Source organism: Cryptomeria japonica, chromosome 4, assembly GCF_030272615.1.
Source record: "Cryptomeria japonica chromosome 4, Sugi_1.0, whole genome shotgun sequence".
Taxonomy (NCBI): domain Eukaryota; kingdom Viridiplantae; phylum Streptophyta; class Pinopsida; order Cupressales; family Cupressaceae; genus Cryptomeria; species Cryptomeria japonica.
In genome coordinates, this window is record NC_081408.1 from 452,425,077 (window position 1) to 452,450,338 (window position 25,262).

A 25,262-nucleotide genomic window follows, 5' to 3' on the forward strand; every position below is an offset into this window, starting at 1 on the left:
CTGGATTTGATAGGATCGCTTGTTGCCAAATTCCTGCTCATACTTTTGGTGTGCAACTGATTGTTGCATACCGTGCAAAGTCAGTCTGAGCCTCGTCATATGTGTATGTTCAACTTCGATTGTTGGAAGAGATTGTTCTATTTGATGGTTTCTTTTGACGATTTGAAACTCCTTAGCACTCCCCCTGAAGATTGCACCGCCTTCGTGTAAGTTGTGCTTTGTTGGCGAAGCGAAGCGCGGTTGGATTTTGCACAAGTTTATCCCGTCTCCTTGTTCCTAGGATTAGATTACCTTTAGTTTAGTTTCCCTCTGCCCTATTCCTATTTACTTTTTGCATATTTCATAATCCGAAAATCTAAAACTTAGAGCTTCATTGCAAATCATCCGCGTCAATAAATTCTCGAGCTTGCATAGATTTCTTCAACATACGTAAGGCCCCTTGGATTACCAGCAATCACATCGGCCAACTGAGTCACATCCGCAACATAAAAGGAACCTTGGAGTCGGTTGTCTGTTTCTCCTGCCATATCAGCATGCAATCGTACTTTGATCAAGAGAGAGTGAAGTGACCGTTGGGCAACTTTATTCTGTGTTGGACGCTGTCATAAAAAACACGTCAACACTACTCATTATTGACTATTAGCTATTGTAACCTCTATTCTAACAACTATTAATCCACTATTCTAACAACTCTTAACCTTTACAAAATGAAGAGCCAAAGCTTTATATAGAGAGCTCTTTACATCTCAATGGCTAAGATTTTAAGAGAAAAACCTTAATTAGGATTTGTTACAACAAACTCCTTTAGCCAATGAGAAAATTACATTTAATGCATGAGAACCAATAGGAAACAGGGGTAGGTACATCGGAGTTTGTGTCTCTATGCATAAGTGTGGTTCATCGAATCTGGACATGCTGATGCGGACCCTTTTGATTGGAGGAATAGTAATTGGGATGCCACCTTGTCCTACACTTGTGTTTGGTCAAGGAACGTTGAGCAATTTCTCTTGATACTCAATGTGATGATGATGAGAAGAGGACTTTGATTAACTCTTTTGAAACTATCTGCCTCTTCGATCATGTTCAACGTACCCTTGCGATGACCTTGGTTAATCCTCCTTTGTCCCTGATGTACTTGATGAATAGCTTACCCCTCCTTGACTCTCTTGCGTTTGATGAGGCTTCCTCTTGATCTCACATAGTGATGGTAGAAGGTCATAGTCAAGTCATTCCTTTTCCGGTAGCATATCTCTCTTTGAAGTGTTTGTATGATCCTTTTCTTGATGTCCTATGATTTCCTTGAGGATAGCTCTAACACTTGAAGTCCCTTGATCTTAGTAGCACTTTGAGTCTTCTTCTATGCGCTTAAGGTGCCCTTGAGGATGATGGAGCTTCCTAATGGCATCTTGTTTGTCCATGTCCATTCTTCCTTTATCCTAATTCTCAATCTTTTCAAGGTTCAAGCGCATTCAGCTAGGTTTCAATTCATTCTCAAGGCATTAGCATTCCTTTCCTCTCTCACTCATGCCATGGGAACAAGGTTTGTGGTCTAAACTTAGGTATAAAAGAGGATTTTAAGGAATTCGCTCCTGTACCCTTGGAAGGGTCAGGAGCGAATTTGGCTTTAGGGCTCTAATTCCACTCATTTTCCTCATTCTATCATGTTGCAACTTACTTCCAAGGCACGTTCAAATGAACTTCTCTTTCAATCATGCCATAGGAACAAAGATCTCAGTCTAAGCTAGGAGCAAATAGGCGATTCTAAGGAATTCGCTCCTGTACCCTTGGAAGGGTCAGGAGCGAATTTTGCTTCAAAGCTCAAATCCTCCATGGTTCATCCTTTAACTTGGTTTACATGCACTTCAAAGGCATGAACAAATCATCCTCTCTTCACTCAAAGCTTAAAAACACCAAATTGATCCAAATTAGAGGGAAGAAGGGAGGTTTTAGGAGAGTTCGCTCCTGTACCCTTGGAAGGGTTAGGAGCGGATTTCATGCTTGTGCTTAAATTCTCCAATTCCCTCTCAAACTCTCAAGTCTAGGGTGGCTCAAACTCATACTCAAAGGCGCGCTTAGGTTGATCTCCTTCCAATTCAAACCTTGAAAGTGAGATTTCATCCAAATTAGGAGAGCAAAATGAGCCTAGGAAGATTTCTCTCTTGTACCTCTGGAAGGGTCAGGAGCGAAATTCACAACCTAGCTCAAATTTTCCACTTTCCTCCAAGTTTTCACCCTCAAGCTTCGTGTCCTTTGCTCCTCAAAGTGTAAATGAGTGGAATTGGTATCAAACAAGGCTCTAGGATGAAGTCTCCTATCCAAATGAGGGCAAAAATTCTCTACCAAGAAAGTTGCTCCTGTACCTTTGGAAGGTACCAGAGCGAACTTGGTTCTTAACCTCTAAGTTCCTCATTAACAGTCATTCAAACATATTTCAAAAGCATGCTTAGGTCAACTTCGCCTGGGTCGGGGCCTTGAAGCAAGGATTTAGGCCTAATTTGAAGATAATGGATAGGGCTCTAGAGGATTTGCTTCATTTGCCTCTGTCCCTCGTAGTTGCACTTGATCCTCGCTTTACTCATGACCAACTTAGACCCAAAAGGGGGCTCTTGACAACAACTTTCATCTTCATTCATATCCTTGATTGACTCTAACTCAAACTTCCAGGACCACGCTAAGATTTACTTTCAGGTTCTAGACATAATGCAAAGACTCTCCCAAACTCAATCAAGGCATGACCCCAAAACTAGAGCAAGGCCTGACCTAGAGAAGGCCTTCAAAGAGACCCTGACCGGGACCACCTACTGATCCATCTCAACTCAAGGAGACCATTCAATCCCAATGAGCTCTCTGGCAACTCCCCAATGCAAAGATTAAAAGCATGAACCTAAAAGACTAAGCCAAGAAAACTAACCCTAGAAAGCAAAAAAGCAAGGGTCCCCATTTGCAATGGGGCGATATGTGAATACGTCACAACAGGGAGGTTACTTTCATATACTCTATAGTCTGTCCTAGTTCTTTGTAACGAGCTTTGTTGAAGGAAGGCGGGTAAGTTGAGCATTTGCCATATCAGTTTTGTTTTCTCCACATCAAGGGTTCTAGATTAAAAATGTTTGTGTCACTTGTTTTATGGTGGTTATGTTATTTTCTTTTACATTTTGTGCAGTTACTGTCGTATGACACTCTAGCAGTCAAAGAACACAATTTCTAGCACTAAATTGCACTCTAAAAGCACTTAATATGAAGTTAATTCGAGTATTAAAACATGGATTAAAGAACACAATTTCTTATCACACTCTAGCAGTCAAAGAACACAATTTCTAGCACTAAATTGCACTCTAAAAGCACTTAATATGAAGTTAATTCAAGTATTAAAACATGAATTAAGATCTACATTATTTTTTGTTATTGAATGGTAGTTGACTCTAAGGAGTTGTTAAAGATGAATTGTGATGCAAAGTTGTGGAAAGAATAGCAAAGGAATGAAAAATTCCATTAAGGTCGAGAAATGACCTCAACATAAAGGTTTGGTATACTTTGGTGGCAAACAAGAAGCTGGCTCAAAAGCAGCTGAAGCAAGAGAACCATGCAAAGACAAGAAGCTCAAGCCACTATCTTAGCGAAATTAGCCCAAGCAAGATAACGACATCATATTTTTTACAAATTTAATGAATTAATGAAGTCTCTGAAGTGAAAAGAAGCCAAGTGAGTGGAAGAAGCTTTCTACACTAATCTATGCAGAGGAGATAGTGCAATTTTTTTTGAAATTCATTCAATGTAACAGATATTTATTGAACATAGAATAACACATGACACAACATGTATGTGGGGAAAACCCTTTCGGGAGGAAAACCGCACACTCCAAAATACAAACCAATGTATTATCAATAAATAGAGTTTACAATACAATTGCAGAGCTTTGCTCTTATAGGAGTCTTCATGCTTCTACAAGATTCTGGAGTAATTCAGCAACATAATGGTACTTGTAAATACAACATAATGTTACTCTAAAATACAAGTGTACAGGAGTTTACAATGTAGGATTGCCTATGGGCTTATATGCTCCTACATCAAAAACATGTAAAATATACATTACATTCCTAACTTTTACTGATTTAGCTTCAAACAAAATCTTCTCACATATTCTATTGGGGTTGAAATTGTCCAGGTGAGTTAGCAGAATGCAGAGTTTGTAGTTTGTCAATATAGACAGGTATGATTTTCCACACTGGAGAGGTCTGGCAGTGTGCTACAAAGGTTGTAATGAGCTTTTTCACATTTTTCCATGCATGTATAAATTGTTGTGGACTATCAACTAAGGTAGAATGCATTTTGGGCAATACAATGTGGCATTGTTGGTCTGATTTTATCATTAGTGTCTTGTGAAGTCCACTAATTTCAGGTGAAAGTATGCTTATTGTCAGTATTCAGAATGGCTCTTTTGTAGGGATAAATCTTGTATTTTCCTTCTCAATTATTGGGTTTGGGGGTCAGGGTGTGTGTGTGGGTAAGATACTAGACAGTACAGCACAAACACTCCCAGCACATAAACCTATTAAAAGAAATTTTAATGAACATAAAGAAGCCCTTAATTTGGAAAATCATTAGGATTGTTCATTACAATATCTAGACTTAACATATATTTGATTGAATTACAAATACAAGCCGATGTTTGGTGTTGGAAGTTGCCAAATCTAGTATCGCACCCCTTTGTATTATTCCACGATAAGCAGCTCCCGCCAGGATATTTCCACACGCACCTGGCAGTATTGCTCCCTTCAGTTGCAGTTGATTCGATCTCAGAAATAGCTGCGGTACTCTCACAGCAATGATACAATTGACCGATATTTGGAATATAGCAAAGATTGATATATCTATTACCCACAGCCAGTATTAATTCCGAGCCTCAATGGAGCCCGTTTATAATTGCCTTCGGCAGTATGGGTGAATGAAACCGGTAGAAGCAATTGAATAGCCCGCTATGAACATAAGATCCAATCACCGAAAGATATGTTCTTTATTTTTCCTTCAGAACATTGATTTATCAGACATATGACTCTATAAAATTGAACCTTTGCTTATTTTCTTTCCTCCACCACTATTTGCCACTCAACATAACACTCACACAAATACTATAATGAATCTTGGACTCCTCAATTATAAGGTGCCTCAATAGTAGAGTCGGTCCATTAATATCAAAGGTCTGCGCTAGAATATTTCTACTCTCACAAAAGCCTTTCAATGAAATTGATACCTTGAGCCAAAGATTTAATCAAACTATAGTGCCGCACTATTCTTTCGGATCAATACAATGCCGTCAATATTATTATTTCCTCAATAATGCTCAGCTCGGGACCTTAGAGCTTTCCTCTTTAATAACACTCATAACAAAAATCAAGCCCGATAATATTCATTGCCACAAGGAACTAACTTTGGACTTGTTTTGATATTCATGGCGATAAAGACTTCAAATGCCAAATATAATACTCAGAAATGTAACAACCAAAATACCTTAACAGTATAAATCAACAACTTATAACAATCCTATAGAAAAGATTTGTAATAACAATCAAGTTTAGCTAAAAATGAAACAATTACTAACCAACTTAACTACTAGCTAACTAACCATTTCGGCAGAAAGGAAATTAACCATCAATTTAACATTATTTAATTTCTAATGAAAAGAAAGAGAAGGGTTAAGAGATTACAGAGTAACGAACTTCTTGTTGAAATAGATGCATAACTCAGTACAACACAGGAGAGGGAGAGCATCATCAAGGGCTTTTCCGCCCAACCACGAACATAAGTCTCACGTGCCTCTTCTACTGGAAGGGCCTGACCCTTCACAAGGGTAGCAAACTAAAGATAGAACAATGCCATTAAGCCCTCTTAGCCTGGTGTTTAGAATCTACACAGACTAGCCGGTCATACACTATAGGTACCCACCTAACTAGCATGACACTCTGGCTAGTGGTGTATCCGACTCTAGTGAACTAACGGTCGCTTGCTGACCACAACACCACCTTGGCCAAGGTTTTAAAACAAAGCACGATAGAGTGTAGTCAACGTTCATCACCCTTACTCGGCATAATGAAAGGAAGTATTTCCATGCACAACATTACACAGGGTCTTACTGACCAAAAATAGTTTCACATAACCATTCATAAAAAAACAAACTACAGTAACTACCAACACAATGGGTCTGATATTTCAATACATCTTGATGCAGAGACTAGAAGCTTACATTCTTCTAACTTGGCTCAGACAGAGACGTGATAGATTGATCAAATAAACATAAGTAATGCATCATTATTACAAGGTTAGGAAAACTTCAAATGACTCCTCAAACTTTCCTCCTTAATAGATATGGATTCCACAACCCTTACAATGGTTCTCTAAGAAAACAGACCTCCAAACAAAATGGATTCAGACACAGTCCATTAGAGAAAAGAATGCAGACTCAAGCCTATGCGTCATATTATCAATCAGATCGATCAGTTTCAGCAGCATGAATTGGTTACCATGATCAGTATCTAGATGAGTGCAATTCCAAACCAAGACTCATACATAGAGAAACACTAACAGCAAAGAAAGAACAAATATCGATACGCTCCTTCGAGCTCCTATGTGCATTATACATCAAGTAAATGATTTGCAAGAATTCACAAACATAAGCAGAGAAAATGTCTCAATATATCTCTCAAACAAATCAATTAAGAATGCTCATAGTTAACTTGATATGAGCATCAATAGAATAATCTCATGCCTGAATGATTGGGATTAGGTTGACAAGCTTCCACAGCTTCACTTGATTCGGCTCCAATACGAACGGTGGACTCTGCACTTGATTTTGATGGAAGAATGCCATCACCCCTGAGTTCCAATAAACTCTATCCGTCTCCTTAACGTCGGTCTATGATTCACTGTTTATGATCAGAGTTATGCTCTTCCTTTCATACCATCATTTTCCCCCAAAAACATATTCTTCCCTGCCTCATTACGTATTTTTCCAAAGATAAATGAAGGGCAACCCCCACAGTTGTCTTCAATGGCCATCTTTATTGATGCAAAAGGAGCTCGGCCAAGAAAACTGACACAGCCTGAAAGCTGGTAACGTTGGACATTACCAAGGTAACTTAAGCCATAAGAACATGGACTCACTCGACTTGCTTGTCGGTGATGAAAATGGAATCCGCCACCAAAGTGTTATTTGCCATATCATAATATATATATAGCTTAACCACGAAGTCACAATGACAGGAAAACATGATGAACACAAAGATACATAACCGCTCAAGAGACACATGAGGCGACAAGGTAAACACAGGTTGACATCAACAAGTAGGATGGAACAGACCCTACCCAACCAAAGTGGCAACGATCAAAAGAATACATCTTACTTCCCTGGCTCAAGGCTTAATGACAATTATTCTTTTCCAAAGTCTGCGATCCTCTCCTTGATGATACTCTCCCTACCTCTTGAGGGTGTTGTGATTCCTGCATCCACTCGGTTATACAAAAATCAGTTAGCCACATCTTAACCATATTAACAGATCTCATAAATTATTGAAACAAGATAATTTTCATTTTTCATTATCCATTCATAGCAGAAAACAAAAGCAATATCATTGATTAGCTGAACCAAAGTATAATAAGCATTTTCCAGAGCCAAGAAAAAGGGATGTAACAAGAAAATAATTAATTATTTGCCCAAATAAGATATAAACTTCAAATACCTCAGAAGTGCAAATGACCTTATTTTCTGCAAATTTGTCTCCAAAAGAGACTTCACAAATTTGTCCAGATGTAGACTCCGTCATGAATCCACCCCTTAGGAAGAGCTAGGTTTCAGTCCAACCCTTCTTCGGATTCCTGAGGGTTTCCTTCTCTAGAAATCATGAAATGTTTTGTCAAATCAAGCATGCCTTGCTGAAACCCCAAGACCTCCTTGTAAAGTCCTCCAAGAAACATCTAGAAGATCAAGCCAACTGGAGAACTTTATTAAATAAAGTGACCTTATAATAATATTTTATTATATTATTGTTATCTTATTAAATTAATTAATATTAAGTCGTTGAATGAATATTTTATTTATATTTTGATAACTTATTAAAAATTAATTGAATTAAATGTCACCTTAAAAATTAAGGACATTACAGTGTGGGTATGGTGTTGGTGTGGGCCAGGGTATGCACTGGGTTCTGCAGCATAAAATGTATATTTAATGTATTCATTTCGTCCGATCTTGGCTTGTCCAAAAATAGATGTTCATTCCAGCTTAATCAACACCAAATCTGGCTTTAAGCAATGGTCCCGGTTTGAAGGTATGCATATAGATCTAATGTACATTAGGAACATGTCAAAAGCTCAGAAAATATTATATATTGTTGAATTAGAAGTTGAAGATGTATTATATATAGTTTTATTAAATATATAATAACATTATGAATATTTATATTTAATATTTTACATATATTTAATGTATTAAATTATATATATATATATATATATATATATATATGTATGTACTGACGTACCTGTATTTGTATCCAAAGAAACTTTTTTTCCGTACCCGCATATCTGAATCGGTATCCCATTGTCATGTCCCCACCTTAGTTACATTTTCCATCCTGTCCTAAGATAAGTTCAGATATAATTAATTCAAGAAATGTCTTCATTACAATGAGAGGCAATTCGTTTACAAAGTAGAAGAAAGTTAGTGGCAGACCGGTTCTGATGCATGTCAGAACTTTCTGCCTTTGTAGCAGTTAAATAATCTAGTAATACTTAACAGCAACTTTATTATGAATACGTATTAAAGAGCAATCCGATATTAATAAGGAACACACTCAGATTTATTTCAGCTTAACAAGTAGCAATTGTATTAAGACTTGCTAAGGGAAACTAATAGTTATTTCAGTGTTTTCCAAAAGCCATAATTAGTTAAGAAATATATTAAGGAAGGCAGCGATTTATTAAGAAGGGACACCACCCGTGGGAAGAGGCAAGAAGAGGTGCCTAATCAACCTTCATGGAAACTATATAATGAAGAACCTCATTTGGGTGAAGGCATAATGAAAAGGGAAAGACGGATGGATCTAGGACAAATCTGGAATCAGAGTTAATTAAGGAAAGTTTGCATGAATATTGGCATTTGACATTCTTTACATTAGTCTATCCTTGAACATTATTGTGGTATCATTATGGTTCATAAATATAATTTACTAATTTAAATAAGAAGAATAATAAATAGGCGAATACGCAGATTGCGAATTCGCAAAAGTGTTTTAATCAAAATATTTCTAGGGAACAAAATTCGGTAGGCAAGAAGGTTTACTCTTAAGGAAATAGTGATTGAAATGGTGGAAACTGTAGATAGAGACATGCAGGGCTTTCAAAAAATGGTGATAATTGGAAGAATCATGGGTGCTTACAGACATAGAGATGAAATTTGAAGATGGGTTAAGCAAAATTGGCCTAACACGCAGCGAGTATATTTCATGCAGAAACAATTCTTTGTTGCCGAATTTGGGAATGAAGAGGAGCAGGAAGCTGTTATTGACAACGGTCCCTGGCGAATAGAAGAATCCTTTGTGTATACTCAGAAATGGGATCCTAATTTCAACCCAAAAATAATGGAGCCATGCAATAATCCAATTTGGATTCGCTTATACAACCTTCCTTTTGAATTCTGGAGCGAAGATGGTTTGAAAATGATCAGGAATAACCCAGGGCATACCCTGAACATAGATATGGGAGAGGATGATTTGATACACTATGCCAGGATAAAAATAATCTCAATAGAGGTGATACCGAAGGTATAATTCTGAAAACTTCGGCTGGCATTTGGAAACAGGAGATCGAAGTAGAAGAGCAAAAGTTTTATTGTTGTTGATGCAATAGGAGAAATGACTCCGAGGATGATTACTGTATTCTAGAAAGGAAGGTATGGAGACAAAAAAAGTCAAAGGAGGAAATCAAGATTTAGGGCGATAGAGCGAATACAATTGACTCCCCGATATTGGGAAATGATTGCAGAAGCAGGAGTAATTTGTTAACCAAGAGGATTCGATGGTTGAGGAACGGAAACCAAAAGTGGTTCAAGAAACGGTAGCGGAGGATGCCCCCTTGTTTATCGAATATCCTTTAGAAATCTTGTGAATTGAGGCACAAGAATCTCTTGGTGATGAATTGGACATAACAGAGCTTGGGACTATCAGTCAATCTATGGCAAGGGAGTCTGAGAGCGTGGTCACCAAGCGGAAAATAGGAAGAAAAACAAACAGTAAAAAGCGAGTAGAGGATGGTCTTCTTCTAGACCAATCCTCAATCAAAACCTACTTGTTCAGATCTAGGGGAGACAAGGCCTCCTTTGGGGGGCAAGGAGGGTCCTCACGTGGAATGTTAGGGTCTTAATGCCCCTAACAGGTGGTGTATGATCAAATGCCAGATTGATAACCAATTGATCGATATGATATTATTATAGGAAACTAAACTTTCCAAGGAAAATGCAAAGGAGTTTGTCAAATATTGCTATGGTTGGACAAGGTTAGCGTAAGGTGCTGATGGAGTGGCTGGAGGTTTGTGTGTAATGTGGAAACCAAATAAGATAATGGTCACAATTTTGAAATCTGAACAAAACTGGATGAAATGTGAGGTTAAAAGCTTAGCCTCTGATTTGGATTTTTTTTATACAATATTTAAGGGCCTGTGAGGACTGTGGACAAAAGAGAACTATGGAGAACACTTGAGGAGGATTTGCAAATTAGACAAAATAAGGCAATTTTGGCGGGGGACTTTAATGCAATATTGCATCCAAGTGAAAAAGTAGGAGGTCTCGGGAGAACCACTCAGACTCAAGCAGATTTCAGTCAATTTATATCGGATTGTGGATTAATGGAAATATCACCAATTAATGGTAATTATACATGGACAAATTGAAGCTGGGGTTTCTCCAATATAGCGGAGCAACTTGACAGGTTTCTTTTGTTAGAGGATTGGATGGAGGGGCCTTTGCCACCAACTTCTACCATTAAACCAATTCCTATATTTGACCACTTCCTCGTTGAACTTAATATCCTGGAGGACGCTCGGCCTATGAGGTACTAGTTCAAATTTGAAAAGATGTGATTTAGATGGCCTGGAATGACATAGATTATTTTGGGTTAGTGGGAGGACTCAAAGCACGTCAAAGGTACACGAATGTTTGTTTTTTGTAAGCAACTACAACTACTTAAGGAAAAACTCAAGATCTAGAACAAAGGAGTTTTTAAGAACATTTTCGTGGAGAAGAAATGATTAGAAGAGGAAATGGAGATGTTGAGCGACAAAGTTATCAAGGATGGCATGACCAATGCAAATTTCATTAAGGAAAATGAGTTCTTGAAAGAATATGATGAAATCTTGGCCAGAGAGGAATGCTATTGGAAAGAAAAATCAAGAGAAGTTGGTTGAATAAAGGCGACCTGAACACTAAGTCGTTTAACAATTCAACCAAAATGAAAAGATGCTAGAACAAGATCACTCAAATTCAGGGGGACGGTCAGATCCTAAATAAGGAGGAAGATATTCAAAAGGAAGGAGTAAGATTTTTCCATGATTTGTTGGGTGGTGATGGGCTTGCAAAAAATCTATGTGGAGATTTCATTGACGACATTCCATCACTGATCTCGGAGGAAGACAATAGGATGTCAACGGAGCCAGTGACTATGGAGGAAATCAAAGATGCCACTTTCCACTTGAGCCTCGACAAGGCCCTTGGGCCAAATGGATTTATTGCGGCTATGTTCTAGAAATGTTGGAACAATATGGCTAAGGACATATGGGCAGTGGTGGAGGAATCTCGAAAGTAGAGCTTGATGCTGAAAGAGATGAACAATACGAACATTGCCCTCATCCCCAAAAAACAAGAGGCTGAAAAAGGTCCTACCAAGAATCATTTCTCTGGAGTAAAGCAACTTCGTCCTAGGAAGAAATATAGCAGATGGTATTGTTGTTGCTCATGAATTGGTACATTTGATCAAAAAGGAAAATCTGAGGAGTATGAAGCTCGACGTCAGGAAGGCCTATGACCATGTATAGTGGAGGTTTTTGATGATGGTTCTGAAAAGATTTGGTTTTTGCAGTAGGTGGCTGGACTGGGTATTCAGATGTATTTCCACTCTGAGATTCTCCATCTTGATCAATGGGATGTCGTGTGGTTTTTTTTAGGGTGGGAGGGGCCTGAGACAGGGTAATCCCCTCTCGCCATTTCTTTTTGTAATCATGGCAGACGTGCTTAGTAGGAAGATTGAAGCTACAAAGAGGTCGGGAACATGGAAAGGTATTAGAGCCATTCAGTCATTCCCAACTTTCACTCATCAACTTTTTGTTGATGACACCAACTTATATGGGATAGCAACCTGTGACGAGGCCACAACAATCAAACATATCCTAGATGACTACTGCAAAGTATCAAGGCAACAAATTAATAAAGACAAATCTAGAGTCTACTTCTTCAACACCAGACAAGCGACTTAGCATAGGATAGCTACAATACTTGGATAAGTTGCCATCCACTTACCTTGGTGTCTCGTTGTTTTGTGGGGTTATAAAGAGCAATCTTTGGAGGGAGGTCATGAAGAAGTCTGGGAGGAAAATTGAGTGTTGGAAAGGAAGGCGGCTGACAATGGCAGGGTGCATCACTATGATAAAATCAATTTTATCGGTGATTCCAATCTATATGCTTTCAATAGTAGAAATCACCAAAAGGATTGAGCGTGATATTACCAAACTTCTTCGAAATTTTTTGTGGGATGGAGCTAGTGATTCTCACAAGATACCGCTACTTGTTTGGGATATCTCAAAGAAATCAAAAGAGGCTGGGGGTGTTGGTATAAAGGTTATCATGACTCAGAAAAAAGCGTTAGTAGCAAAACTGATCTAGAGAATGTCCAAAGAGCCAGAGGCATTGTGGTGCAAGGTGCTACAAGGAAAATACTTGGACACAAATATCCTAGAGCGCATACTGACGATTGCTAATCCCCCCAATGGTTCTTCTATTTGGAACCACAGGATAAGGAGCAAACATGTAATAATTGATCACCTCTCGCGGAGAATCAAAGATGGGAGGCTTGCAGACTTTTGGATGGATTCGTGGAATGGCTATGAAAGGTTGACTGATCTTCCTGAGATGGAAGGAATCAGGGAGAGGCTGATTCCACTTTCAGGGCACAAAGTCAGAGACCATCTGGAGATCACAAAACATAATGGTTTCTATATTATACAGTGGAAAAATCTGGCGGTTTTGGATGAGGAAAGCCATAAGGTCCTCAAATATGAATTGGACAAGCGATAGGTTTTGATATTGAATGGACAAGACCAAATCTTTTGGTGTGTTGCTAAGTTAGGGGAGTACTCGACCAAGCTTGGATACGAGGTATTATGGAAGGATTGGGATAGATGTGAGTGGTGTTCTGATTTGTGTTGGCACCCGAGTATCCTACCAAAGGTAGGTGCCTTTGCTTGGTTGGCTGTTCAGAATAGAATTATGACAGGAGAAAGATTGATGAAATTGGGGTTTGCTGGTCCTTTTAGATGCCCGATGTGCTATAATCATGAGGAATTGGTTGATCATCTCTTTGTTCAATGTGAGGTGGCACGTAGATGCTAGCATTTATGTCTTGAAAAGATTAACTGTTCTCTACCTGCCATTGTGAAGGGAATCTTTACATGTTGGTCAACACTACACAAGGGGTGATGTGGGGTATATTGTGGTATGCTATCCCGACAACTATCATATGGACTATCTAGAAAGAACGAAATAGTAGATTTTCAATGGGAAGGAGAACAATACATAAGGCATATTGGTTAAGGCACATATAGCCATTTGTGAGCACCTCAACTCTATGTGGCATCAAGGAAATTTAATGCTTACTCTTTATGGGATGACTGTATGGTGCGGGCTTGGCCACATCTCATCCCTCCAAAAGCGGAGACAATTAGAATGACACTGCAAGACAAGATGCATGTTGGATCCTTCCTGCTCGTGGGCTTCTAAAGATGAATTTCGACGATGCCTCAAAAGGGAATCTTGGTCCCTCAGGCGCAGGTTTCATTGTTCGTGATGACAGAGGCACATTGGTTTTGGGAGGATCTATCAAGCTGCCAAATGGTACCAACAACGATGCAGAGTTTGACGCCCTTTTGATCAGGCTTAGATGGTGTTTGGAGAAGGGACTGCTTCGACTTGACATTGAGGGTGACTCCCTAAATGTCTTCTGAGCCATTATGATTGGATTTGCACCAAGTTGGAAATCTCGCATGTGGACAGAGGGTATACAGGGCATCCTTCAAAATTTTGTAGACTTTACAATTAAACATGCCTACAGAGAGGCGAATATTGAAGCAGATTTCTTCTCTAATCACGGGATCAACTAGTCAAAAATGAGATCATTGCCAATGATACGGGCGCTTGACACGGTTTAAGTCTCTAGACTCCCATGGTAGGATAGGACATGGCCCTTAGGTCGAGTTAGCAACCCGTGAATCTTGTTCATGGGATGGTGGTGATCATGCCATCTCTATAAATTGATGCTAATGGGGCAATAGACAGACATTCGACAATGGCTTCTTTGTCTGAGTTTGTCAACATTTCAGGTGTTGGGTGTTAATGCGACTATGGGTTGGTGGGCCTGCAACTAAAGGATATCTTCCCCATTGATGGCAATGTGGAGGAAGATACTTGGGGAATCATTACTGTTACGTCCCCATATCTACAATTTTGCTTTGGTGGAGTGCTTCATCTACAATGTTGCCAGAATCACGGGAGATCATGAGGCAACTGAACAAGCGACAAGGAGAATGGTGGCTCCGAGGTTGCAGGAGGTAGCTGTGATGGCTTTCAACGGATTGAACCCCACGGCTCACACTAGTTTGGTGACATATGCCTCTGATGTGGCGGACTTGCTAAGAATGTGTATGAGTTTGATACCATCAAGGTGTTGACTGATGGTATCATGAGTAAAAATTTGGAAATAAATGAGTTCATGATGTCTCACAATGGAAGCATGTTCCCATCTGCACATATAGAGAGGTCCCAGGAAGTCATTGCACTGTCTGGACTTTGCTGTTCTCTCTGTGTGCTTAACTATGTAATCCCTTTGATATTAATAGAATGGTAGCTACCCCTAGGTAGCAATTTGCTTAAAGTAAAAGAATAATAATAATAAATAAATATAATTGTCCATTAAATGAAGTAATAATGAATATTGGTATATGTTATTATATATATAAGCATGTTTATTTGTGAAATAGAAAGTCGTATAATTGATATTGAATTATTTAATAAATAGGAATAAGGGCCAATAATAATGAATTCAGTTTATATATATATGTATATATACACATGGAAGACTATTATAATGACCTTTCCTTAAATCTTTTGCTAATGTTTTTAGGAAGGACAGGTTGTCTTGTGTAGGGAGAGGTGGAGTAATTCCATTGCAATATAGGTGAGCCCCAAGAGGTGGTATTGATGGGTGTTCATGAAACCCTTGGGCCAAGTGGTGGTATTGATGGGTGTTCATGAAACCCTTGGGCTTATTGTGGAGAGGGTTTCCAAGCACCCTATGACAATAAACCCCCATCCTCCATTAAGGTTAGGAAAGAAGTAAGGATAAGGTCTAAATATAAAAATTAAAAAATTGCTCATCTCTAGCTTAATAATTTGAAATAAAGAGTAATGGTGCATAATAATGTATAATGTTGCATGTTAAACGGGAAGTTCCTAGTAGGGGACATTACACCCATACCCGAATCCGAATTGGCAACTTAGTTTTCCTTCGAGAGTGATTTTTAGACTAGCATGCATCTTGAATTGATTTATGCACTAAGTCATGATCATAGTATGACAATAATTTTTTAAAATTAAAAATTGTAGACTCCAACAGAGCAGAGATTGGTATTGCATCTTTCACAAGACAAAACAATAGAATTGATGGCTTGTTTCGGGAATGGTATTGGTTCTCCTTCTATCTTTTTGCATTAGCCTTTTGATCAATTCATATATCCATCCTTTAAGCATAAATATACTCATTGAGGTATTTGCAAGATCCTGTCTTCATGGGAAGACAAGAAAGGGTTGACGGGAGAGTTTTCTTGAAAATTATATTCTAGTGATACTAGTCCTAGGATTATTGGCAATTAAAGGTAGAAGTCCATCACCATATTTCTTAAGGTTGTATGTAGCCGTTGTAGTCCACTAAATTAGGTGCAAGTGGGAGGATGCTAGAGTGGCATTCTTATGGCCCTCATGAAGGGAACAAGCTTGTACAATTGATTGATAGTACTTTGCTAAAGTATTCTTCCATATTGGGTTTATCTAGGGTTAATCTCGTTATTTTGCTTGTCTCGTTGTTATTATTTACTTGCTCCATGCTTATTCTTGTAAGTTGCTAACTACTAGAGCTTAAGTGGATATGGATCATGTGAAAATAAATTTCTCTCTCATTAATGTTAAGCATGATGTTTATGAATCAGTCACAAAGCATTTGAACCTCATACTTTCAGTTTTCTATGTTTCTCAATTGAAGTGTTGAAATAGGGAATACAAAATAATGAATATATGTTTCATATTGGTGAATTGTGCAATGGAATATCCATGCCAGTTAGAGATCATTGCATTTCCATGCAAAAACATATGTAGAGGGTTGTCAAGAGTCATCTTACAAAAAAGCTGTTCTCTAAGGACAGTCCAACAAAATGAGAGATAAAAAGACTATGTTAAATATAATTGATCTCTTATTTTTACTGCTCAACAGTTTGAAGGAAGAATGGAGGACTCTGCTAAGGTTAATTTTTACTCAACAGCTTTTCTCACTGGCAAATAGGTTCGGTGTGAGGTACACAAGTACATAGTGTATGTTCACATGAAGATCATTAGGAAACAGTTTAGAACAATCACAAAGACGAAGTACAAATTTTGGATTAAACTCAAGAATGGAGAGAGATATTTGTTTCACTTGCTTCCATGGTAGGAATCAATTGATACCAACCATTGATTGTAACAATGTAAAGAGAAAAAGTGAAGAGAAGAATATTTCAGTCAATACTGGTGATTGGTGGTAAAGAGAAAGGTGAATGGAGAATGCTTTGTTCCTTATTGATTTTAGCACCATTCCCGAGCTAATGAAATTAGTATTTAGCATCTGTTAGCCTAAGAGTTGTGTCCTTATCAACTTTTTAAGTACGAGTGACCAATACCGTTTGAGTGCAAGGGGATGATAAATAGGGCTGGAATCATGCCTGGGTATATGCAAATGCACTTTGATTCTTGTAGTATTGAGAACAGACTAACCTGGTCGTGTAGGTACAATGGTTGAGATCCCTAGAGGAATTCCTTATAAATTTGATGGGCCGTAAGTGAAATTTAAGGACAAATGGTTATTGAGCTGAAATCAGGTACAAATTGAAATCAAGTTATATCAATTTATAGAAAAACCACTTCAAAAAGTGAATTATGCTATATCTTTCGATGTAATCCTGTGAAGGGTCTTGAGTTCATGTTGAATGCAGAACCCACAAAAAAAGAAGTATGATGTCTAACTGGTGAGTATGCAGAATTTTGAGTACCCTCTATGGTTGCTATCAAATATAGGGGTAAGATCCCAGAGTTCACTTAAATACCTTTGAGATGTTAGTCAACATCTCCATGAGATGTTTCTTGACTTATTAGTAACCAAAACATCCAAGCATCACATTTCATTGAGTTGGACATCCAACTTTGCTTTATAAGCAGGGTAAGTGCTATGAATGCCAAGGGCTCATCTTGCAATGACATTTTATGATTATTAAAAGCTGAGGAAACAGAGCATGAGAAGAGATCACTGTAGAGAGCTATAAGAAGTTAAGCAGAACTTTGAGAATTATTTCAAGGCTCGACATACCCACTTACATTTTGTGTAATGCATTAGTGCTTGTTTTGTAATGAGTAGATTAGTAAAATGATGATATTATTAATGAAGGATGTATAACAAGGGATTTTAGTTAGCATCAGTGGCTTACATTTGGATTTTTCTCCAAATCAACATGTTGTGGTAATTTTGAGTTTTATCTAACAGATATATAGGTTCTGCTAGCTTTGGGTTTGAGGTTGAGCAAATTGAGTGTTATTTTGAAAATTGTCTGCAATTTTCATTGGAGATCTGTGTGTTTCCATAGTAATGTTGTCATTGTTTCTATAGTTGATGACTATAATAAATCTCTGCTAAGTGAAGGTGTGGATTCAATCGTTTACATTATGTGATTGTTCATATTGCAACTTGCATGCTTATTGAATCTTATCATTGTAATCGATTGTTTTCACTGTTGGTGTTGCATTGTTTGGCTGCCATTGATCTAGTTGCTAGTGAATGTGTTGAAGTATTTCCATTATAAAATATTGAAATTCATTGAATGCATTCTGGTAGATTTCTGTTTAATGATTTCTCTTGAGTTTTGGTGATATGTGCTTGATTCTATGCTACTGTTGTTTGGATTTCACTCATGCAGGTGATGGTTCAGATATACAGGCAGCTTTGAAAGAATGGACAGGACAACGAACTGTCCCAAACGTATTCATTGGAGGCACACACATTGGTGGCTGTGATGGTTAGTAATTCAATGCAGGAACATATCTCGATAATTGCACAGTTTATAGTATATTTTTTACATTAATAGGAATTATCCATTTGCTTTTTTAAAACAATGGCATATCGTCTTTTGATGGCTAAATTACGTTTTACATCACTTTCTTGCAATGTGTAAGATTTCTTGTGGGAACTGCTCTAATATAATTGCATGTGTACAACTTTTGGAAGGAGAATCATAAAACCTCTAAAATGTACTTAAAAAAGCTTTATTTTTATGTTTAGGTTTATTAGCGAGGGTTCTAGCGCTTGCCTGAAAAATTATGAGAAAACATAAAGCCGGATAAGGACTATCACAGCAAGCCTTTTGAGCTCTTACTACCACATCTAAGCATATAAGATGCAATTTTCTTTGTTTTACCAGAATTTGGAAACTGAAGTCCAATCCACATCTCCTGGAATTCCAAATTGTGCTGCTACTTTGACATAAGAGGCTTCTCCTCACATTCCTTATTCAAATGAATGAGAGGCTCTACAGGATCTATTGGAGGTGTACTTGCCGTCTCCAGTGTATATGCTAAATGGGTTTTAAGGAATAACTTTATCCTCCATCGGAGCTTTCAGTTTTAACCTCTTAGAAGAGGAAGAAGGGATTGCTTGAGATTGTGCTTCATGTGCAGAAAGACATCCACCAAATGAGGCTTTTCCTGAGACTTCTCAGAAGACAAAGATGGGATTAAAGGAGCCCCGTGATGGGGCTCTAAAACATCAGAGATACCTGTGGGGTCTTTGAGGGAAAATAAGCCTCATTTAAAGCATTCATGACAATAAAGTGGTGGGGAAGAACTTCTTTCTATCACGAAGCTTGGCTGGCAGATTTATGGTAAGGCTAGAAAAGTCAGTGGCAACATGTCCTGTAGCAAAGCACTTGTGGCAATGGAATGTGAGTCTCTCATAGTCCAATAGCTGCGTCTGTGATCACTTAAGCACAATATCTGTTGGGAGATCTTTTGAAATGTTTGGCTCAACCAAAATACGGGCAAAAGTTGTGTGGGATAAAGCTGAAGTTGCCACATTTGTAGATGGAAATCTTCCCAAGGAGTTACCAAATGCTATAAAACAAGAATCAATCCAAAATTGGAGAGGGTGATTAGAAAGCGTAATCCAAATTTGCATGACATTTTAAGATTCTGTTGAAGGATTGAAATTCAGGAACTATGGCACAACGAGGAGCAAATGCTTCCTCCATGCCTAAACTTGATCATGAAGAATAAAGTCACTATGTTTTGGGAATTCAAACGCTACAATAAAAAAATCCTATGCACAAGGGTGATTTTCAAGATGGCTGTCCATGTATGTTTGCTGAGCTTGAGAACCATTTGTGCATATCAGAAACTCCAAAACATAGGTGATTAAAATGATAGACCAAACCACATTTGGATAAGAACTCCTCTCCTTCCAATACTTCTTCACTAGAAACTAAAATAGGGGATGACTTAGAGCATTTGATCAGTTTTAACTCTACCTTGGTTTTAGCTTGCAAATTCTATTTTTCAAAATTGCATCCTCTAACCTAGAAGCTTCCCTGGTGCAATACGTATAACTGCACTATCGATGCTGCTGTAAATGGCTATCTTTGTCCTATCCTATGCCTCTAGGGAAGAAAGAGATTCAGGTGCAACATCAATGTTCCCCAACCTTGAAAAGAAGACAAACACTAAGTATATATTGTAGAGGCAGACACAACAATGCTACTCGATGAGAATTTTAAACCCAATGGATGATCATTGTTCAAAGGAGAACGACAGCAATTAGAAACCTTATGCACTAGATTTTCAAAAAAGATATATTAACTTCCATATTTCACCTTTAATAAATAATATATAAGTAGAAAAAATGAGCCCTTGACAAATGAGGTAACTATTAACTCTAGTCTTAAGTATTGATTTTATTTCTACATATTTAATAAAATTAAGCTTTCACAAATGAGATAAACTATTAACTTAAATGTTTAGTCTTAAACTGATTTTATTTCTAACATATTTAATAAATTAAGCGAAGTTATCAATCCTAGTATTTGTTTGGTTTGGGGGTTTGGTTCATGGATACAGTAAAAAAATTAGCAGTTGGGTTTGTTTTGGGTTCATCTATACAAATAAAAATTATATATAAGACTTTTCTTTAATAGATAATAAATACATGAAGTATCATGATATCATGAAATTTGATATATATTAAAAAAATAAAAAATATATCTAATATCCATTTACATAAATATAAAATATATAGAGCTGTAAATACTTTTGATAATATGATACTTCATTATTGCTCAATGGTAGTGATGAAGATAAATACCTATATGTATATGCAAAAAAACCAATAGATATATGGAGCTGTAAATACATTTAATAGTATGATACTTTATCATTGATCAATGGTAGTGATAAAGATACATGCCAATTCAATAATATGTCATATATCATATTTGTCTGGGACGATTCACATGAAAAACCATTACAATTACAATTTGAAAATTGAAATAAATACAAGAAATTTTTTGTATAATTATCTTTTGTTTTCATCAATCATCAAAAGGATCTAGATCAAGGTCATTGTTTGGTTCAAGATCATTTGAACCATAAGTAAATGTGGTGCCACTCCCACTAGCTGCATCATGTGTAAGAGTTTCATCATCATCATGTCATGACCCTGCAACAGAGAGCTCTAAATATCAGAAGATTGTCTTATGAAATAAGATTTCACAATTTTCTAAGGGATTTCGGTCCAGGATATCAAGGTATTAAACCCATCGAATCTGCGTCAATTTCCTTATCCACATATATGTTGGTCTCTATGTTTGATCATTTGGAAAGCATGTTTGCTAAGGCATTGTTGTGACCATTTCACACATCGCCCCATTAAAATGGGGACCCCCTCTTTTTGCTCGTTTTTGCTCGCCTTTCTCTCTGCTTTTTAGGATTTTGGTTTAGTATGCCAGTTGTCTGGACTAGGGACAAGCCTTAGGGTTTCTGTTTCTGTGTTTTCAAGCCAGAGTCCAGTCAATCTTGAGAGCTTTTTTGAGCTTCCTCTCGTAGGATGCAATTTTGAATAAAGTAAATTCGCCAGAGGCTAAGTGAGTTGGTCTAGTTTCAATTGGAATTTTGAATGCAAAGTCCAAATTTGTCTAAGTGTGAATGATGAGATTTTTTGATTTTTGTCCGATTGAGTAATTTTGACCAAATTTTGAAAATTTTGATAATTGATCCCGGGCATTGGAAATGACTTGTTTTCACCTTGTGAAGTGATTAAAATCCCAAAATCTTGATATTTTGGCCTGTGGAAGCAAAATCGCTCCTGTCCCTCAGTGAAGGACCGGAGCTTGTTTCTCAAAATTTTACTGTCTCTACAGGATCAAGATGAATTTCGGATTAGAAATGATAAAGGGAGGCATGTTCTTTCCGTTGAATATAATTTGAAGAATTTTACAAACACGGAAATGTGCCAGGAGCAAAAATCGCTCCTGTCCCTCGGTGAAGGACCGGAGCTTGTTTCTCAAAATTTTACTGTCTCTGCAGGATCAAGATGAATTTCGGATTAGAAATGATAAAGGGAGGCATGTTCTTTCTGTTGAATATAATTTGAAGAATTTTACAAACACGGAAATGTGCCAGGAGCAAAAATCGCTCCTGTCCCTCAGTGAAGGACCGGAGCTCAAAATCAAACATTGCCTTGTCCTTGCAGGATTTGAACAATTTGACGATTTGAGGAGATCAAAGGAGATATGTTTCATCAATTGAATATAATTTGGAAGTGCCTTCGTGAAGAAAATTGGACCTAGAAGCTAAATCGCTCCTGTCCTTCAGTCAGGGACCAGGGCGAAATTCAGTGGTAGCTCCTGTCCCTCTCCCAGGGACCAGAGCGATTTTCCTTGTAAGGCAAAAGTTGAGCAAAGAGCAAGCAAGTTTTAAGTTTGAGGTAAGCAAAGAAGGTGTAATGAACCCGTTGAAGACGAATTGAAGATTACAAGACATCAAAGTGAACCCCATATTGGCCTGGGCGCTCCTGTCCCTCAGCCAGGGACCAGAGCGATTTTTGCCTTAGACCAATTTCTCACCAAGTTAGAACAAACTCCAGGCCAAGGATGAATGAAAGGGTGCACAACAAGACCGTTGAAGATAATTTTGGAAGTTAGCAAAGTGTGATGGAGCCTACAAGTGAAAATTCGCTCCTGTCCCTCAGCCAGGGACCAGGGCGAAATGTTAGTTATCTCGCCTTCCACTCAAGTTTAAATCACTCCAAGTCAGGATACAGGGTGGCAAGGACGTTTTGAGGTGTCTCGACGAAGAACGAAGTTGCAAGGACCACCAAGGATGAAGGATTTACACTCAAATACCCAAATTCGCTCCTGTCCCTCTCCAAGGGACCAGAGCGAAATGTTCAAATGTGTCCAAATTTATGTTAATTAATCACATTTCAAGCGTTTGAAAGGAAGTAAGGAACATCATTTTGCGCCTTGAAGACAATTGCAAGTCAATATGATGAAGATTTTGCACTAAATGCCCTAGTTCGCTCCTGTCCCTCAGTCAGGGACCAGAGCGAAATTTCTATGGAGGCTTAAGTTTTGGATGTTGATCACGTTTCGAGTGCTCAATAAGGATCAAAGGACCTCATTCTACGTTGTGAAGGTGATTGCAAATTGATGGAAACAAAGATGAGCCCAGAATACTAAAGTTCGCTCCTGTCCTTCAGGCAAGGACCAGGGCGATATTCACTATACTAGCCATTTCCTTCAAAAATCACGCTAAGTAAAGGATGTACAAAGTTGCACAAAGTCTAAGGTGTTCTTAAGAAGATGATATACGAGGAAGTCAAACATCAAAAAGTGAGCAACTAGAGCATGGAGACAAAATCGCTCCTGTCCTTCAGGCAAGGACCAGGGCGATTTTCATCAAAAACACTCATTTTCCTTCGAAGATCATGTCAAAGCAAGATTATATAAGATCGAAAACGTCATTTGGAACGCGACAAGTAAGAAGCTAAGATTAAAAGATGATGAATTTTGGCTAGAGCATAAGGTTCACTCCTGTCCCTCACCAAGGGACCAGGGCGAAAACCATTCAAACATCAAAATGCCTTGTTAAGGACGAATAAAGTAAGCGTGGAACCAAGGGATAACGTCATTGCTTGCCACATGATGAAGATTGGTAATTGAAGAAGTTAGGATCAAGGAGAAAACACAAGGTTCGCTCCTGTCCCTCACCAAGGGACCAGGGCGATAATGGTCACAAAGGGCATTCGTCTACGAAATCAAATCAATCAAGCACAAGATTCTTGTCAAAAATGCCAGTTTCAACGTAAAGATGAAGATTTTGAATGTAAAAGGTAAAAGAATCAAGGCTAAGATGATAATTCGCTCCTGTCCCTCTCCCAGGGACCAGAGCGATATGGTTTGTATCTTTCCACCTCTCCAAATTTTGGCGCTAAAACATTTTTTTTGAATTTTATTAAATGCTAAAAATCGATAAATTCAATTAAAAGTTAGCATTTAAAATTTGCGCGTGAGCATTTAATTAATTATTTCTTGCCTTTAAAAAATCGAAAAAATTAATTATAAAGGCATTAAATTAATTAATTATTAATAAAAAGTGGGGCGCTTGGGGTTTATTTGTTTTATTTTACCAAAGTCGGCCTTTAAATTTATTTTAAATTTGTTTTAAATTACCAAGTCGGCCTAAAGGTAATGGGGGGTTAAGCGCCTATAAAGGAAGGTGAAAATTTTCATTTTTAATCATCATTTTAAACCTTCATTTAAATGCAATTTGGAGTAGACAAAGGGGTGTGCGAATTTCATAAAGGAGAGGTGCGAATTTAGCAAAGGAAGTGGTGCGAACATCATCCAAAGGAGTGCGAGTTTGAGATTGAGCGAACTTGCCAAAGACTACGTCAAGGACCCCCCAAAGGTGGCGAATTGCTAAGGAGGACATTCGCTAAAGGAAGATCACTTGGGAAGGCTTCAAATTTTGATTTTGCCTAGGCGAATCTCTTTATTTTGCATTTTAGAGTTAGATCTCAAGTAAGGTATGGCGAAATCTTCCTTTCTCTCGAATTTTGAATTTTGATCGTCATAGCCTTAAGTTTTGAATTTTGAAATTTTGAATTTCAATAGCTCAATCGTTTTTTGGGAAATGATAACTCAAGGACTTATCATGAAGTTTCCTAAAAATTAATCTCTAATCTATGTTTGTATATTGCAAAATCTAGTTTTTTTTATTATGAAATGTTGTGTAGGTATGGCGACCCCGAAGGCGGGAGCATCCACCAGTCGTCCAGCTCTCATGAAGGAAGATCAAAAGACCGAAGAACTGGAGACCAAGATCGTGTCTAAGTGGAGCAACATTGGAGATACCAGCTTGGGCAACTTTAGCATGAAGAAGTTTCGAGAGGTCCCTTACATTGGCAAGCCATCACCTGTCGCCAGGAGGATAATTGAGAGTGGCATCATTAAGGCGGCCGGCTTCCCTCCAGCAATTCAGTGCCATGAGTTGATGATTGAGTGTGCTCGTCATTATGATCCACAGTCTAGAACGATCGTGTCCAAGGAGGGAAACACTTTAGCATATCTTTCAGAGGAGGCTATAAGTGAGGCTTTCCATCTTCCAG

General features: G+C 38.0%; 1 protein-coding gene across 1 annotated transcript in view; it reads left to right on the forward strand.

Moving 5' to 3' along the window:
* The window catches only part of LOC131077389 (glutaredoxin), a 74,843-nt gene that overhangs the window by 15,690 nt on the left and 33,891 nt on the right, over nt 1-25,262 (forward strand). The window contains exon 3 of the mRNA XM_058014883.2: nt 18,526-18,624. Coding sequence (XP_057870866.1) covers nt 18,526-18,624 — 99 coding nt within the window. The remainder of the gene's footprint in view (nt 1-18,525; nt 18,625-25,262) is intronic.